The sequence below is a fragment of the Paroedura picta genome, chromosome 9, assembly GCF_049243985.1.
Source record: "Paroedura picta isolate Pp20150507F chromosome 9, Ppicta_v3.0, whole genome shotgun sequence".
NCBI classification, from domain to species: Eukaryota; Metazoa; Chordata; class Lepidosauria; order Squamata; family Gekkonidae; genus Paroedura; species Paroedura picta.
This window is the reverse complement of record NC_135377.1, coordinates 1,153,177-1,170,915: the sequence shown is the minus strand read 5'-3', so window position 1 is coordinate 1,170,915 and position 17,739 is coordinate 1,153,177. Positions and strand designations below refer to the sequence as shown.

Sequence of the window (17,739 nt, the reverse complement as noted above, 5' to 3'; positions counted from 1 at the left end):
TGGAGTAGGAAGCTCTGTGTGGCTTTGGGGAGTGCTACCCCGGAGAGCACGCTCTGCCGCCTGCCCAGCCCAGGCTCTTCCGAACTGAAGGCTAAGTGGACTGAAATGTGTTAGGCCAGAGATGTGCCACAGAACTCCTGCAAGCCCGACCTCCTTTCAGGCCCCCCACCCACCCCACCCGCAGCCCTCCTGGGTGCTTGCTGAACCCCGGGCAGGTTTTCCTGCTGGGGAGAGGCAGCTGAGTGGACGTTGACAGGTGCTTTCGGGGCATCAGCGTGCCCCACTGGCTGCTGGCCCAGGTGCCTTCCCTCGGTGGTGCCCCCTCTTCCTTTGGCTTCCGCCACGCTCTTGGCCGCCAGGAGTGGCTCCTGCCTCGTGGGAGAGTTGCTGGTCTTGCCCTGGGCCTGCCTTGGGAACGGCAGCTTTCCTCTCCACATGAGGCCCGCCAGCCGGCTTGGATCACAGCCCGATGTGCGATCTGCAAAGACCTCATCCAGGCACGGGTCTTTTTGCCATTGCATCCCATCATCCTCTGCTTAATGTCTGCACTTACAGCCTCGCACCAAGAGTTCTGGGTCAAGGTAGCTTCATGGTGGGATTATACTCCCACTTTCTCCCCCCCCCCCCAAGCTATTCACAGCTCCTACTGAGGAATGTGGCTTAGTGCATCTAATTGCTTATTTCTGAAAGAATATGAGCCGTCATTTTATTGTGTAGAATTTTTGGAGCACTTGCTTTAAGTTAAGTTAAATTCTACACAACAGCCCTGTGGGGTAGGTTGCTTTCGGTTCTGTTTGTCTGAGGCTGAAAGCAAGAGAATTGTTCAAGGCTGTTGCTCAGGTTGGTTGTTTAGCAGGCCCTTGAATCTGGGATCCTGGACAAAGGCTACTGGATGTTGCTGCTGTGCTGAAGACCAGCGCCCTCCCTTCAGAGATGTCCCTTCCTCCACCTGTTTGTGTTCCAGAGACTGTCCTGGTAGAAAGCCCCCTCCCATTAGTCCCATGGGGGGGTTTGGAAGCCTCGGGGAGTGGGAGGGTGCAACGGGCTTTTGGCCTTGGGCTCTTCCTGGGCCCTGGAATGGAGTTCTTCCTCTAGCAGTGGGACTGTGGCACAAACACCACCTCTGTGCCTGTGCCAGTCTGCATGGCAGGGAGGATGCCTGGCATCGTGCCCGACTGCCAGGTGGGTTGCCTGGAGGAATTGCAGGTGCTGTGTTCAAAATAAATGATGCAGGTGTAATCAAACATCCTGTTCAGCAAATTGGGCTTTGGGGCGGCTGGGATCTCCCCCCCCTTCCCTGCAAGGGGTGGGAGTCGAGCGGGGGCAGGAGGGTGTGCAGAGGCTGGAACTTGGCAGCCCTGAAGGCTGCTGAACTTCTGTCACGAAAAGCTGCCTGTGGTTTCCGAGCTTCGTATCCTGGCCGTGAATAACAGGCATGTGCTCAAAAGTCAACAGGCCGCGACTTCCAAGCCGGATCCTGACCCTCAGATCACGTGGCCCGTTCCCAGAGACTGCCCCGCCCCTGGCCCTGGCAAGAGGGGAGCTAAGCATGGCGGCCTCCGACCTGGAGAATGGGGCTCGAGCCCCCGCCTCTCCTCCTCCTCCTCCGCATGCGGCTAGCGGGGTGACTTTGGGCCAGTCTCAGTTCTCTTCGAGCTCTCTCAGCCTCCCCTCCCTCACAGGATGTGGGGAGAGGAAGGGAAGTGATTGGAAGCTGTTTGGAGACTCCTTGGGGAGGGGGGTTTGTGTAAAAAGTGAGATACAAAAAACCAGCTCTCCCCCTCCCCCCCATCTCTGCAGCTCAGCTGCTGCTGTGATCCTAAAGTAAACAGCCGGCTGGTGTTGCCCTGATGAAGGTGCCTGAGCTCTCCCCCCCCCCCCCTTCCAAGGACTGAGTTTCACCCTGCTCTCCTTTGGCTCACTCAGTGCTGGCGAGCTGCCCTGGTTTGTTGTAGGCACAACTCCTGGTGTTGCAGGTGGACTTTGATTGCCTAATTTCCTGGCTAAATGCCTCTTAAACGGTTGGCTTCTTCCTCCTCCTCTCCGGAGCTTCTGTTTGAATTCAAAACCTGCCCTCTCCCGCCCCCACCCAGCTTGGGACTCCGGTCCCAGCCCCTCCCGTCAACCCGTGCAGCCTCCAGGGTCCGGGCGTCTCGCCTGTGGCTGGGTTGAAAAGAAGCCGGACCCCCCAAGGGTGGGAACCTCTTTGCCCACCTGGCAAAGCTGCAGGGGGTGCCTGTGGCTTAACCTCAGCTGCACAGGGGGCAGGGGGGTCGGGGGTTGCCTGTTAACGCACTTCCTTGGCTCTAGTGCTCTAGGATGGGCAGAAGCTTCTGGTGCCACTTTTTGAGAGTCAGGTACAAATGGAAAGCACGTGTCCCAAAACCCTTGTTGGTCTCTGTGGTGCTCCCGGACTTGAATCTGGCTGCAGAGCAACCTGGCTGCCCTCTCCAACTGTTGCGGGTGGAACAGTGCAAGGCAGATCCTTCCCCCCCCCTCAAGACCACTGTAGTTGTGGCAGAAGCGCCTTCCACTCGTGGGCCGTGCCAGGCCTCTGCCTGCTCTGAGGGGAGGGCTGTGACCGTCTTTCTAGAGGGCTCCCTCTCAGAGGCCATGTGTCGGGTGGGGCCTCGTGCCATCCCAGGCCTGAGGTCAGGGGCGCTGGGGGCCACACAGGCCCCCCCCACGCTCACTTTCACTTCAGAGAGCACAGCAGGGAACGGGTGGTGCTCAGGGGCCTTTGCGCAGCTGTCCTGCAGTGTTGCCCATGGGAAAGCTGGCGGATTCTCCAGAGGCCGGGGGTCTCTGCCTTCCTCCACATCCTTGCAGCCTCCCCCCCCCCCCAAGTCCTGGGGTCCATCTCTCAAAAGCTCTTTTTCCTCCCCCAGTTCGGCAGTCCCTCTTAAGTGGCGTCAACCCCAACTTGGCCAATGAAGACGGCCTCACTGCGCTGCACCAGGTGAGTCGGACGCTTCCTCCCCAAAGCCCCCAGCACCCCCTCCATAGCTCTGCCTTGCCCATTTCCACCCAAGAGTTCTGTCTCTGCCTGCTGCTGACTTCAGGGCCCTGAGCAGTTCCCCTGGATAAGGCCGCCCCAGCTTCCTTTCCTGCCCCATTGCTGTTTTGGCTGGCAAAATCTGCACAGCCTGTGGTGGGCGCTTGTAGCCCCAAGAGGTATGCTCCTCAGGGGGACTAGAAGCTGTGTTTTAATGCTGGCCTGGCTTAACTTAATACTTTGTTTTTTACTTTGTAAGCTGCCTCAGACAGGTTGCAGGGGAGGCAGCACGCACGTTTTCTAACTAAAATAAATAAAAGCCAGCAGGTGGAGATTGTCCAGATGTTAAACCAGCCATACCGTCACAGGATTGGGGAGGCAAGCCCCCTAGACTCACTTTATTTACGCTGAGCACTGAGCTCCTGCCCAGAGGGGCAGAGGAGAGCCTGGCTTGCGACCTCTCTTGGCTCCCCGGTTCCAAAGGAAGCTCCCGGCCGGCTCAGTCTGGCAAGGATGCCCAGTTGTTTCCGGGTGGTCAGAGGAGTCTGCAGGGAGCAGGGGGGTGGCCGGGTCCTTCCAGAAGTCCAGCCTCTTTGTCTGGGAAGTCTCTCCCTCTGCCCGAAACCTCTGAGAGCTACGGCTGGCTTGAGGCTCACAGCAGCCTTGGAAGCAAGGGCTGTCTTGCAGCAGGGTTGGGGGCACGCCCTCTGAGGGGTCCTCTCCTTAGTCTGCTAATGCCCAGTATGGCTTGGCCAGCCCTGCCAGGCATTCCCGCCCGCCCTGCTCTGTTTACTTTGCTGCTCAGAGTTCCAGAATGCGCCAGCCTCCGTGCCAAACGGCTGGAATGTTTCTTTCTGCTGATCCCCAGCATGCTGCGAACTCTTGTTCAGAGGAGCCCCCCCGCTGCGCCTTTGATCCCAGCCCTCTTGCCCTTTGCAGAATGAAAGTGGTGGGAGACGGGTTCGAGCTGCAGTCTGGCAAGAACTCCTCTTGCACAGAGCAGGCTGCCGGCTGGCACCCCTTTCCCCCTCCCCTGGAAGGACACATTGGCCAAGAAGGAGAAAAACTGTCGTGAAAGGGAACTGAGTGCCTGTGTCCACCTGCCGATACCTCTCCCCCCCCCCATACGGAAGCAGTAGCATCGATCTACCCTGCAGGGCTGATGTGTGGGGACTGCTTTTTAACAGCGTCTTGCAATGCCTCAGTGGCCAGAAGGGGCTCCATCTTATTGCATCCCCCCCCTTTCTCCTGAAAGAGGGGACAAGGCAGATTCCATCCTCTCCCGCATTTTATCCTCACAACCCTCCTGTGAGGGAGGCTAGGCCAAGAGGGCGTCAGTGGGCCAAAGTTACCCAGTGAGCTTCCACGGCCTTCTTGGGGATACTAGCCCGACCCCCCTGGCTCTCATTGGGGGGGGGGGCTGATGCCTCCCACGTCTCCCTCCTGTCTCGCCTCGTTTTGGGATGGGGCCGCCCCGTGTTCAGATGAAGCCCCAGGCCCTCCTCAGGCGCTGAGTGGGCCCTCTCTGTCCCCTGGCCTTCCTTTCCTGCCTTGCTCCAGTGCTGCATCGATGACTTCGGGGACATCGCGGAGCTGCTGCTGGAAGCCGGTGCAGATGCCAACGCCTGCGACAGCGAGCTCTGGACCCCGCTGCATGCGGCCGCCACCTGTGGGCACCTGCCCTTGGTGGAGCTCCTCATTGACAAGTAAGGGCCGGGGATTCCAGCAGGGGCCCCGGGTCCCAGAGGCGGAAGATCCCCAAGTGCCAGGCAGCAGCTGTGCAGGGTGGGGCCTGCTGTTGGTGGGGCTTGGCTTAAGATCCAGAGGGGGTGGCTTGGCCAGGGACACCACGAGGTGAGTGTGTGTGTCTGTGTGTGTGTGGGGGGGGGGATAGAAGCCCCACCAGATCTATGCCTGCAGTTTGCTTTGCTTAATTCAGATTCTGCCAGCCATTGGTTAGGAAACCCTGAAACCCCATCTCTCCTGAGCCAGTGCACGTCTCTGGCCACCCCTATGAATATCAGGAGATCCCTGCTGGGTCAGGCCAGGGAGGGTCACAGTCATAGAATCACAGAATCCTAGAGTTGGAAGGCGCCACACAGGCCATCTAGTCCAACCCCCTGCTCAACGCAGGATCAGCCCAAAGCATCCTAAAGCATCCAAGAAAAGTGTGCATCCAACCTTTGCTTGAAGACTGCCAGTGAGGGGGAGCTCACCACCTCCTTAGGCAGCCTATTCCACTGCTGAACTACTCTGACTGTGAAAAACTTTTTCCTGATATCTAGCCTATATTTTTGTACTTGTAGTTTAAACCCATTACTGCGTGTCCTCTCCTCTGCAGCCAGCAGAAACAGCATCCTGCCCTCCTCCAAGTGACAACCTTTCAAATACTTAAAGAGGGGTATCATGTCTAGCCTTTCTCTGCATCCTCTGTTAGAGTTTGTCCATCTGCACCCAACAGTGGGCCTATTGCCTCCTTTACTTTACGTTTGCTCCTCACATAACTGAATCTTTTCTTCTCACAAATCTTTTCTTGTCACAATGGGCTTCCCTGGCCAATCTTAGCTCACTCTCAGCTTTGGCCTTTCTGATGATTGAGCTCATTCTTAGCTTTGGCCTTTCTGATGATTGATTGGCCACTGCCAGGCTCAAGAGCCCATGGTGGTTAACACCATGACAGTCCCCTGCTGTGTCTGATTTGCCTGACCCCCAAGTGGGCTCTGGACTCTGTGAGTGATTGCCAAAATGACGGTCGTGGGCTAAGGGGCCAGGGGACTCCCTGGTGTTACTGCGTGGCTCATAGGGAGGAGGTGGCTCTGCCCGTATTGCAGAGTCACCATTTCTGGATGTCCAGAAGCTGGCTAGGGACTGGCTCAGACCATCCCATGTTCCTAGGCATGCAACTATGGCAGGGGTCCAGGACCCGCCACACCACCCCATCTCTATGCTCCCAGCCCCCCTCAAGAGTTCCTAGTCTGTGTTGTGGCCAGGCCTCCCTGTGCCTTTTAACTGGCACCTCTCAAGAAATGCAGCCAAGGGGCTTTTCTTGGGCTCTGAGTGGTGGAGCTCTTGCTGATTCTCAGCTGCTGCAGGGACAGAGCCTCTGCTTCTGTCGCCTGGACTATCATCTCCATGGCAGGACAGATACTGCTGCCCCCACACTGCAGGAGACGGCACCCTCAAGAGGCCCTCCCAGGCAGTTACACCAGAGGCCGAAGGATGCTGGAGCCCAGCTCCTTGCCTCGTCTCACCTGGAATTGAGGTCGTTTCTTCAGGCTCTGGGTAATTGCTCAGATCTTGCTTGTAGGGCTGTAAATATTTAACGGGGGTGTATGGTTGACCCGTAACTGAGTCCTTGGTGCTGCTGGAGGCCTCCAGGGATCTCCTGTAAGCAGGAGAGTTTGGGGCACGTGGCACACAATGAGTTTGTGCTGCAGCCAGAGCGTGCAGCGTCCGAGCTTTCGTTCCACGGCAGGGAGTTCTGGGGGATCTCCCCATTAAGTATCCAGCCACACCTTCTGGCTATACTTCCCATGATTTTTATGTTCTCCAAGAATTGTAGCCTTAGCGAAATAACCTAATTTTAGGCTTCGCTGTACTCATCTTCACTCTCAACCTGGCCAATGAAAACTTAGCAGGGAGAGGGTCCAGGAAATCCGCCCTGGCTTGGCCTGCATGTGGGAGCCGTGCTTCAGAACCCTCAAGACGTCTCCCTCAGCTGCTTGAGAAAGCGGACAGGAGAAGTTGCCGGGTTTTGAGGCTGGTCCTGTCTGCCCCGAGCCGTGTTTGCAGAGGAGGGCTCTGGGCTCAGGGATCTAATGGGTGCAGTTTAGCCAGCCAGGTGGCCATTCACATGCAACTTGATCTGCCTGGATTACGGAGGACAATTCAGACTTCCACTCTGGCATAACTGATAGCAGACTAAGCAGATTTTGAGTCCAGAGGCACCGTTAAGATCAACAAAGATCGATTCTGGGTAAAGCTTTTACCTAGAATTGAACTTAGTTGGTCTTACAGGTGCCCCTGGACTCAAACTGGGCTCCTTGCTTCAGGCTGAGAGGGCCGCCCACCTGGATCTTGGGTGCCAGTGCCCTCAGGTGGCCTCCAACTTACGACAGCCATTTGAACCAATGCAAGACCCGCAGGGAACAAAAACCCCACCAGAGAAATCAAGTCAGGAACCAAAAGGTCGGGCACAAAGAATACTTAAAATCATTTATTATTGTACATGTAAATTAGATTAAAACCGCCATTGAAATGTAAACTCACAATTACGGTTGCCTCTGCAGTGCAGCACGTAGAGCCTCAAATGATGGCCTCACCTCGGACTGCTTCACACGTGGGGACACACACTGGGCACTGATCCTCAGCCCTGCGCAGAATGGTGGTTCGGGACCATTTGGATTTTTTATAGTGAGCTCCATAGTAGAAAATAAGATGATGCGTCCCCTAACAGGCCACATCGTCTTATCACACTTCTATATCAGGGGTGGCCAAACTGTGGCTTCCAAGATGTCTGTGGACTACAATTTCCATGAGCCCCTGCCAGCCACTAGCAGGTGATCATGGGAATGGTAGTCCATGAATATTTAGAAAACTGCGCTCGAAAGCTCACCCCTTGAATAAATCTTGGTTGATCTTCAAGGTGCCTGATTGGACTCTTATTTTTGTTGATCAAGCTGGTAGTTGACTGTGCCTTCCAGGGAACCCCCAAAGGCTAAGGCAATTCTGAGCTCGGTTCTCCTCCTGGCACCATCTCTACACCCGCTCAGCTGCTTCACGGCTCACGTCTTGCTTCCTCCGGGCTCTTGTGAAGAAGCAGAGAGGTGTTGGGGGGGGGAGGGTTCGGTTTCTGCCACTGTCCCTTGAGGTGAGGAGGAGAGGGAGAAACCCAACCCGCCAAGTGCACGGAAGAGCCAGCGCCCGTAGATCTGTGTTTGCTAAGCAGGCCTGGTTGTTCACGAACGAAAATAACTCCTTGTATCTGTTACACTTGGCACCCAGCAGCACCCTGGTCTGTGCCGGGCAGGCAGATGCCCTGGGCACGGCTCACTCCTCCTCTGCTCCTTCCCCAGAGGTGCCAACCTGCTCGCCGTCAACTCTGATGGGAATATGCCGTACGACCTCTGTGAGGACGAGGTGACGCTCGACTACATCGAGACGGCCATGGCGGACCAAGGTGAGGCTCTCTTTTGGGATTGGGGGGGGGGGCTGTGGCTCCGGGGCAGACCCTGTGCTTGGCATGCAGAAGCTCCCAGGTTCAGCCCAGTTAAAAAAGAATCAGGCCGTGGGTGACATGGAAGACTTCCGCCCGAGACCCTGGAGAGCGGCTGCTTCCCCAATACTGACCGATTCCGTGGATGGGTCCGTGTCCGTGTTCATGCGGCCATGTTCGTGTCCGTGTTCATGCGGCCATGGAGAAATCATACACGGTTGGCTTACAAGGTTGGCTTACAAGGAGATTTTTAAATAATTTTTTAAATAAAGCGTCAGACGTACCGAACGTGAGATCTAAGCTTCCGTCTGCTTGGCCACAGGTCTTGCCAGAGTCGGAAACCGCAGGTGTCGCTAAAACGGCACACCTTCTGCCCTGAATCCAGCCATCCCAAGCCCTGCGAAGAGCCTGGCCATCTTGCCTCGGGTGTCCAGGGGGGGCTGGCAGGAGTCATGGGGACTCATCCACCCCAGCCCCTGACGCCACAGCCACTGGCCTCTGCCGCGCCTGCTCCCCCAAGGGGCCAAGGGGGGTCAAGGGCAGGGCGAAGCCCCTCGGTGATCTCTGGCCATGCCCAGGTGGCAACAGGCTGGCCTGTGTGCCGAGGGAAGGGGCGCTGCTGAAGGACTGCCAGACCGCCATGACGGCCTGGCCCCCTGGACCAAGTGCAGGGCCAGGCCAGGGCTCCATCTCGGCAGCCTCTGGGAAGCCCAGGAGCAGGAGGAGGGCTGCCGTGCTCCCCCCCCCGGCACAGAAGGCAGAACAGCCCCCGGGAGTGTGGGGGGCAGGGATCCCACGTGGCTCCTGGCCCTCAGTAGCCCCGTCCTCCATTCCCCTTCTGAAGCCTTCTAAGGCGGGGTCCCTCACCACATCCGCCGTCAGTGAGTTCCGCAGTTTAACTGTGCCGTGAACATATTGGTCCCCGACCGCCCTGAACCAGAGGCCCCTTTGCCTGAGCTCTCCGGATTCCGGCCCGCCTGTGTCTTTCCTCCAGCAATGGGGCTGCGATGGGTCTCCTGTGCTTCGCTCCCCTCTTGCAGTTGCTTTCTGATGACACGGATGAGACACGAGGGTTGTCTGTCCTGCAGGTTGTTTGTTGATTTGTGTCTGGGCTGGCACCTGCCACAGCTCCGGTTGGGGGGCCAGGCTGGGGGTGCTTCTTAGTTATGACCTTCCCTTGTGGCCTGGAAGGGGGCGGTCGGTTTGCGGAGGCGGCTGTTCACAGCGATGGCCTCTGAGCCCGGGAGCAGGGCAGCTGCTGGGCAGATGGGAAAGGTGGAGTAGGAGCCTCTGAATCCGGGGGGAGGGGGGCAGCCCTGGGCAGCCCTGAGGCTCTCCTGCCTTCCTCTGGAGGGTGGCATCCCATGGACCTTCTTTCAGGAGCCAGCAAAGGGCAGCCCCCCCCACTTACGGCACCCCCCCCTCTTCCCTGCCCAGGCATCACTCAGGACACCATTGAGGAGGCCCGCTCGGCAGTGGAGAGGGTCATGGTGGACGACATCCACCGGCTGCTGAAGGAAGGTGTGGACCTGGACACACCGCTGGACCACAGAGCGACGCTGGTGAGGGCAGAGGCGGGGGAGGGGTCTGTCCCCACGCCGAGGCCAGACTGGCTCCCTGGCTTCCTCTCCGCCCTGGAGACGGGACCGTGCGTGGCCGAAGGCGCCCGAGTGGTTCCACGGTCCGGACCAGTCCTTGGGGCCCAAACCCTCATTTCCTGCCTCTTTGTGGCTGCCGCAACCGAAGTGTCCTTTCAGTAGAGCAGCTCGGTTTTGGTCCGCAAGCATCTTCATGGCCCACAAGATTTGGGGGGTGGGAGCCCTCGAGAGCCGCAGCTCCCTTCCTCAGACTCCCCACAGCGCTTGCCCACAAAACCCCCGTCGGTCCCCCAGGTGCTCCTGGACCCAAATCTGGCTTTCGTAGAAGCATCACAATCTCCGTTCTGGGCACGCTCAGCTGGACCACTGGGACCCCCTTGACTGAGAGGCAGGCAGCCCAGAGCAAGGTCCAAGGGGGAGGGGGGAGGGGGAGTCCGGTGTGGAAAGGGTCAAGGGGGCGGAAAGGCTCTGCACTCAAGAGCTGCCCCCTGAAGAGGGCCAGGCCTGGTTCTCTGGCAGCCCCAGGTGGGATCTAAGGGGCACAAGTGAGACCTGGGAAGGGGCGGGGAGAGGCTGGAAGGGGTTGCTCTAACCTTGGAGGTCCTGCATGGAGCATGGGGAGGGCGAGAGAGGCCCCATGGTCCAGCCCCCCCTCCCCCCTGCCCCAACTCTGATTGCAGGACCCTGCCTCCCCAAGCCCAGCTCTGCCCCCTGCTTGTATGAGGCCTGTGGAGGAACGCAGAGCAAGGACAGCTTCACAAAGTGTACTGTTGAATGCTGAATGTGTTGGGAAAGCACAGCCCTTCCTGGTGCCGAGGGCTAGAAGTGAGGGAGGGGCCCTCCAGCATCTGCTGCCCCCTCCTGGAGCAGTCATGGCCATGGCACCCTGGGCTGCCTGGGCGGGGGACCCTCCCTCCTCCCTCCTCCCCCTCTGAGCCTCCTCCCCTCCTGTCCCATCCTGCAGCTGCACATTGCCTCGGCCAACGGCTACCTGGAGGCTGCGGAGCTGCTGCTGGAACACAAGGCCAGCATGAGCGTCCAGGACAGCGATGGGTGGCAGCCCCTCCACGCAGCTGCTTGCTGGGGCCAGGTGAGTGCGTCCACCTGGGACGAGGAGAGGGCTCCCACCTGGCAGCAGAGGCCCTCTGCTCCCCCTCCCACCAGCCTTGTTCTGTGGGGAGGAACTGCCCCCTAGTGGCCACGGTGACTTTGGCCCTCCACACAAGGATCTTGTTAATCTGGATTTGCTGGGAGGCCAGGGGGTCCTTGCGCCCCCCTGCTCAGCTGTACAGAGAGCCCAGCAAGAGGGGGGGGGGCTGGTAGCAACGTGGAAGGAAGCGTCGGATTTTGTGCAACCTTCCTGGAGCAGCCTGGCCCTCAGGAGGGGGGTGGGTGCCTCCCAGGCCTATAGGCACGTGTGGAACAAGTGGGGTGCTTCAGAAGAGCCCTGCTGGGGCAGGCCAGGGGCCCACCTGCTCCAGCACCCCCTTCCACACAGCAGCCTGAAGGGCCCGCAGGCAGCGCAGGGAGGCCAAGCTCCTCCTCCCCACGGAATTGTCTGCCTGCCTCAGTCTCACATCTGCCATCTGCCAGTTTTCCATCTGTCTCCTCAAGCTCCACGTTAGGCGGCAACCAGATCCCTTTGCGTTTATTTATATCCCACTTTCCCTCTCCACTTGTGGCTCAAGGAGTCAGTCTGTCATTCTCCCCCACTCCATTGCTTTAGGATGCTTAGGGCTGATCCTGCATTGAGCAGGGGGTTGGACTAGATGGCCTGTACGGCCCCTTCCATCTCTAGGATTCTATGATTCTATGATTCTCTCATAACAACAACAACATCCCTGTGTGGTAGGCCTAGGGGAGAGTTTGCGAAGAGCCCAACTCCCTGCAGCGCACGTCCATGATAGAAGTGGGGGTTCAGACCCTGGACTCCTGAGCCCTTCATCCACGTCAACTCTCCTGGCCTCCTCGTGTGGGTGGTCTGAGGTTGGCTGCTTCTCCCCCAGTCCTGGGAGCTGCTGGGTCTGTGAGGAGAGGGGGGCGGGGGGGGGGCGGGGGGGGCAGGGCACCGGTCCTCCTGGCTCTAGCCGAGGAAGCTTGAGGGAAGGGAAGAACCTTCTGCTGTAAGGCCTCAGGGGCCACCTTTCAGGTCAGCAGAGGAGGAGACCCACTGTCTCCCTGGGGCCAGGTCCCCTTGTGCCATTCCTTGCCGTGAGGCCCCTGTGGCAGGGCTCGGGTGAGGGAGGCTGGCCGGTGAGCTGATCCGGCAGGGCAGCTCTCTTCTCCTTGCTGACCTGAAGCCTCCTTCCCTTTCGTTGGCAGATCCATCTGGTGGAGCTGTTGGTGGCCCATGGAGCAGACCTCAACGGGAAGTCGGTGCTGGATGAGACCCCCCTTGGTGAGTAGGAGACAGCAGGATTCCTAGCTGGCCCCGCTTGGTGGCCTCGGCCGCCTCCTGGCCAAAATTATTCATTTAATTAAAGCGTTTGCCGGCTGCCTTTCTTCCCTTACGGAAGCCACAGAAGCTTACAAACAGCGATGAAATGCGGCCAAAATGAAATACATCAAAAAGGGGCAAGCCTGAATCTAAAATGGCAGCTCAGGGCAGCTGGTAGGCTCAGTCCTGAAGAAGACCAGCCGTGGTCCTGCTGTCTGGCTCTGCTGGGCTGCCTCCGTGGGCCCCTCCCTGCCCCTCCCCTGCCACTTCTGCACAGACACAAGTTGCTCCTGGGAGGGACAGTTCCGGTTCCTTGGCACCTTTTGGCTGCAGCTTCCGTACAAGGCTGGGAAAAGGGACTCCCGTTGCCGTAGCAGAAGCGGCTGTGCGGGCCGGAACGGCGTTTGCAGGACCCCCCCCCCACCTTTTCGCCAGTGCAGATGCAGTGCAGAGTGGCAGCCCCCCCCACTCCCCCCCATGGCTTCGACACCCCTCCCTTTCCCTTAACCTTCCTTCCTCAGCCCACTTCTGGTCCAGTTTTGAGGGGGGAAAGCTTTTAAAGAATGAATGGCCCCATGGCCCCCGGGGAATTGGGAGACCAAGGGAGCCCTGTTTGGCCAAGGAGGGATGGCTGCTTCCCTGGGGGTGGGGGGTGGGGGTGGAGAAGAGGGGCCTTTGCAGGCAGCTGGGCTGCTGTTGGGGCATCTGGGACGATCCGTATCCCTGGCACGTTGCAGGATTCTTAGCCACTAAGGAGCGGTGGGTGGGGAGACATAGCGCAGTCCCTGCCGTTTCGGGGAAGGGATCGGGACCGTGGGAGCTGGGATGGGCCGGTGGGGCAGGCTAACGGCCTCTCTCCCGCGTTCCCTCTCCTTGCAAGACGTCTGTGCAGACGAAGAGGTGCGCGCCAAACTCCTGGAGCTGAAGCACAAGCACGACGCCATCATGAAGTCACACGACAAGCACAAGTCTCTGCTCCAGCGCCGCACCTCCAGTGCAGGCAGCCGCGGGTATGATGGGGAGAGCCTGGGGGAAGGCCCCGGACTGGGCGCTGCCCCACGCAGGGAGGCGGGAGAAGGCCAACCAAACTCTGGCCGGGGGGAGGGTGGGAGAGGAGCCTGTCTCCTGGGCTGCCCAAGACTTCTCTTCCTCCAGGAAAGTGGTGCGGCGAGTGAGCGTGACGGAGCGCACCAACCTCTACCGGAAGGAGCACGAGAAGGAGGCCATCGTCTGGCAGCGCATGGGGCAGCGTGAGAGTGAAGGGGAGGGGGAGGACGAGGACCGCCAGACGGATGCCGAGCTCCAGCGGCCGCTTCCGGTGAGTCGGGAGCAGAGCCCAGACCCTGCCATGGGAGGGAGGGCCCGATGCCCTGGCCCTTGGGCTGGAGGGGCGTTGATGGACGGCCTGCCTGTTTCCCCACCAGTCTGGAAGCCAAGCCATCCGAGGGGCACCAAACTCTCCATCCTGCCTCCCTTGGCCTCCCTGCGCTGCCTGCGGGCCCTTCAGGCTGCCAACCAAGTTTTATTGAAGATACAAACTTTTGTGTGGATGTAGGCAGATGAAGGCTCATACCTGCAGGAGCTGGTTTTTGTACCCCACAGTTTACTACCCAAAGTAGTCTCAAAGCAGCTTACAGTCGCCTGCCCTTCCTTTCCCCACAGCAAGTACCCGGGGCTGAGAGAACTCTGAGAGAACTGTGCCTGGCCCCAGATCACCCAGCTGGCTGCATGTGGAGGAGGAGGGGGGGGGATCAAACCCAGCTCTGTTTCTCTTAAGCAGGACGCCAAGTTCCCTCCCATAGTTTGGATAAAACATTGTTGGCCTTAAAGGTGCCCCTGGACTCAGACTTTGTCCAAAACATAAGAGAAGCCCTGTGGGTCAGGCCAGTGGCCCCTCAGGTCCAATGCTCTGTGTCACCCAGGGGCCCAAACCCAGGGGCCCTCAGGAGGTCCACCAGCAGGGCCAGAGCTCCAGAAGGCCCCCCGCTGTGGGGCTCCCCTCCCAAGTATCAAGACTACACAGCCTCCCTTTGTTCCTAGGGAAAGTGTTCCATCCCTTTAACCATTTGAGTTTACTTTCTTTTGCACCTTTCCCTTTCTTGACCTGTGGGGACCAGAACTGCACACGGCTTTCCAGATGTGGCCGCAGCATCCATTTCTACAGAGCGTTTTGATACTGGCTGATCCCCCCCCCCCCCCAGTTCAGTTGTTCTGCTGCTCCAGACTAACCCAGCAAATCCTTAACTTAGTCAGACATTGATTTTGGGGACGCAGGACAGTTAATGAAAGGCTGGAGTGTCCCTTTCCTTCGCAGCAGAGCCAAAGGGAATTCATTAAGGCCATCCTCAAGGAGAGTGGAGACGAATGAGGTTGGGGCAGGGTGAGGGGAACAAATATCTTTATAATAAAGTGGAGAGTGAGGAAACCTGTGCAGCTATCAGGACCCCCAATGATGGGGCTGAAAGGTCCCTCGCCGTTTCCGTGCAGCAGGACTGAAGGTGGCATATGGGGACGGGCGTGGCCAGTGCTCTGTCGTAGTTAGGGAATTCCTAAGGGACAGCGTTAACTCACTGGAGCAGAATTGGACCGGGATCCCCTACTGCTGGAAAACAGCGGGCCTTGAGTCCCTCGCTCCCGTTGGACTAGATGACCCTTCCAACTCTCTGATGCTGTGCGATGCCTCTGCCTCTCTGTCCTCAGGGTCATGCGGGGTCGTCCCTGCGTGGGGGGCCACGCGGAGCAGAGTGCATAACACCTTCTCTCTCTCTGTGGGGCTCTCGGAATCGGCCTTGCTGCTGTGGGCCCCGAGTGTGCCAAGCTGGGGGGAGCCGAAAGGCCGAGACGCCAGTGCCTCTATCTCTCCTCTCTGCCTCCAAGCAGGATCCTGCAGCCGAGGCCGAGGCGGTGAGGCCAGGGGGCCCGCCAGTGGAGGAGGTGTCCCAACGCAACGGCACGGCCCACCCCAAGCACCTGTACTCCAAGCGGCTGGACCGCAGCGTTTCCTACCAACTGGCCACGCAGGAGGAGCTCAGCACGGAGAAGGCCCACCACACCCTGGCTGACTTGAAGCGCCAGCGGGCTGCCGCCAAGCTGCAAAGACACCACCCCGAGGACTTAACGGCCGGCCCGGGGGAGGCCCCAAACTCTGTGTACTACACTGCGGCCAGTGGGGAGCCCCCCCTCCTCAAGCTGACCGCCCCTGCCGAAGAGAGCCCGGTCGAGAAGAAGCCTTGCTGCTACGTGATGTGAGCCGGAGCAGCCTCCCGACCGGGCCGAGCGTCCCATGGAGACAGGGCCTGTGCTGCTCCTGAGGGCACCTGCGGCCTCTTCTTTGAAAGCTGACACAGGGGGGCTGCTGCTCCCTTCTGGGGCAAAACAGGAGCTCGCCAAAGTATTTGGACAACAGCAGGCCCAGAAACGTGGCAGACCAGACTACAGTTCCCAGCATGCACCCTGCTGGGAGCTCTAGTCTCCGTGGGTCGTCTCCCTGGGTTTGGGGCAACAGCTCTTGGGCTGCACATGGCCTCCCTGGGTTCTCAGGGGAGGGTCCCTGCAGCCTTCTAGGGTCTCAGGGAAGGACGGGCCGTGCTGCTGCCAGGGCACCAGGGGAGGCCAGCCTTCCAGTCCCTTGGAGAAAGCCTGGGGCTGGGACGGGGCGGGAACGGCCGGAGTATTCTGGGGCTGGGCTTCTCTGCATCTCCGTGATGAAGCCGCCCCCTGCCTGCCGCATCCTTTGGGGTGGAGGGTGACGCTGGCAGCCCCGGCTCTGTTTCCTCAGGTTTGACTTGCAAGCAGCCCTCTGACGTTTTCCCAGCGGCAAAGGCCGCTCCAGCTGCACGGAGGGCAGGCTGCCTCTTCCCCCAACGGCAGGCCTCTGCTCTGCCCGGCTGTCTGGCATTGCTCAGAGGAAGCCCTGCTGGGAAGGCAAGGGGGGGAGTAGAGCTCCCCCTTCTCTCCCCTGGAAGCCCAGCCTGGCTTCTTGGCCTCCGCGGTCAGACTCAGCGGGCTGTTTGCTTCAGAGGCCCCGGGGCCCAGGCCTGGGGGGGAGGGCAGAATGACGGAGGGGCCAAGTGGCCTCTGGCTCAGCCGTGGAAATGGCCCCTGGTGGGGCAGGGGGCGGACTCTTCTCCCCTGTGTGGGGGCTCTCTGGCTCTGGGGTGCGGTCCAAGGGGACCCTCCCCTCCCCTTGCTCTGGGGGCCTTGGTGGGCAGCTGGAGGGAGGCAGAGAGGCTCCAGGGGCTGGCACAAGCCCTGTCCTCCCTCGCTGTGAGGTCAGGGGGCTTTGGATGATTCCAGCACTTTGGCACTTGGGGGAGGGGGGCTCACCTGGGGGAGCCTCTTTCCCAGCTGTCTGGGCTGCCAGCCTGCCTCTCTGCAAGGGGAACCAATTTGCACGAATCACGGCTGCGTTGATCCTACAGGAGACAGCCAGGCAGCCGCAGATTCCCCCAGGCCCTTGGAGAATTTTCTCTCCCCCCCTCCCCAGGGGGCTTGCACACTCTGGATTTTCTATTCTCTTTTGCATAATCTTTTTCTTAAAATGTTATCAGGGTCACCCCCCCCCCTCCATGTCTTGTCCTGTTTTTGGTCTTGAGACTTCCTCGCTGTCAATGAGGCAAAATAAACAGTGTGGCCCCCACCCTCTTGGCACCCCATGGCCTCTGAGCTTGGGTTGGGGGGAGGGGCTGGAAACCCACCTCATCTATGAGAGGCCAAAGCAAGTACCCCCCCCCCCACACACACACACGGACACATTCCAGGAGAGCAGCTGAGGTGACTGGGGGGGGGGGAGCATAGCTCTACCACGTTGGGAAGGGGCCTGGCCTTCCCCTGGCTCCTGGCTGCCTTATTGCCCCCCCTTAACAGGGCTGTTAAGGGGAGGAGAAGATGATTTGGGGCCTGTAGATTGCGGGGTCGCCATAATGGTGCATCACACGCCCAGGAGGGTGTGGGGATGCTGGTGGGAGGGCTTGGTGCCTCAGCGAAAGGACCCCCCCCCCCAGTCTAACTTATCTGGGAGCCTGATCTGCCCGACCACCCTTGCCAGAGCAAGCTTGAAGCCCGCCGGCCGGGAAACCAGGGAATGCAGCCGGCCAGAGTGCCGCTCCCAGGCCAAGCCCTGCAGCCACCCAGGGAGGTGAGCAGAGGGGCTGGCCCCCAGGAGCTGCTTTCCCAGGGGGTGCCTTCCCACTCGCCCCGCCCGGCTGCCACAGGAAGCGAGGCCGTCCTCATCCCTTGGAGGCCTGTGGCTCTCCAGCCGAGAGGGAGGAACGGCAGGAGGGGCTGCTCTGCCAGGGCCATCCCTGGTGGGCGTAGAGCGATGCTCCCGCCCCTGGCCAAGTCCTCCAAAGTGCAGCTGCGGGTCTAGGCTTCAGGGGGGCCAAGGACCCAGGCAGCAGAGAAGGCCCAATGGCAAACCCGCCGGGGTCCCTGCTTCTGGCCCGTTGGCCAGACTGGCTCTCCAGGTGTCCGTCAGTGACGATTCCCCTGGGCC

The 17,739-nt window shown here is 59.7% G+C and overlaps 1 protein-coding gene across 3 annotated transcripts in view; it reads left to right on the top strand.

Moving 5' to 3' along the window:
* PPP1R16A (protein phosphatase 1 regulatory subunit 16A) overlaps positions 1-16,884 on the top strand; it is a 38,367-nt gene extending 21,483 nt beyond the window's left edge. For 2 of the 3 annotated variants that reach the window (XM_077353510.1, XM_077353511.1), the window contains exons 3-11: positions 2,889-2,959; positions 4,556-4,701; positions 8,071-8,174; positions 9,648-9,772; positions 10,773-10,898; positions 12,131-12,206; positions 13,126-13,255; positions 13,401-13,563; positions 15,123-16,884. In XM_077353510.1, coding sequence (XP_077209625.1) covers positions 2,889-2,959; positions 4,556-4,701; positions 8,071-8,174; positions 9,648-9,772; positions 10,773-10,898; positions 12,131-12,206; positions 13,126-13,255; positions 13,401-13,563; positions 15,123-15,494 — 1,313 coding nt within the window. In that variant the 3' untranslated portion in view covers positions 15,495-16,884. The remainder of the gene's footprint in view (positions 1-2,888; positions 2,960-4,555; positions 4,702-8,070; positions 8,175-9,647; positions 9,773-10,772; positions 10,899-12,130; positions 12,207-13,125; positions 13,256-13,400; positions 13,564-15,122) is intronic. The other variant, XM_077353512.1, reaches the window with a different exon arrangement.
* The last annotated feature ends 855 nt before the right edge of the window (positions 16,885-17,739 follow it).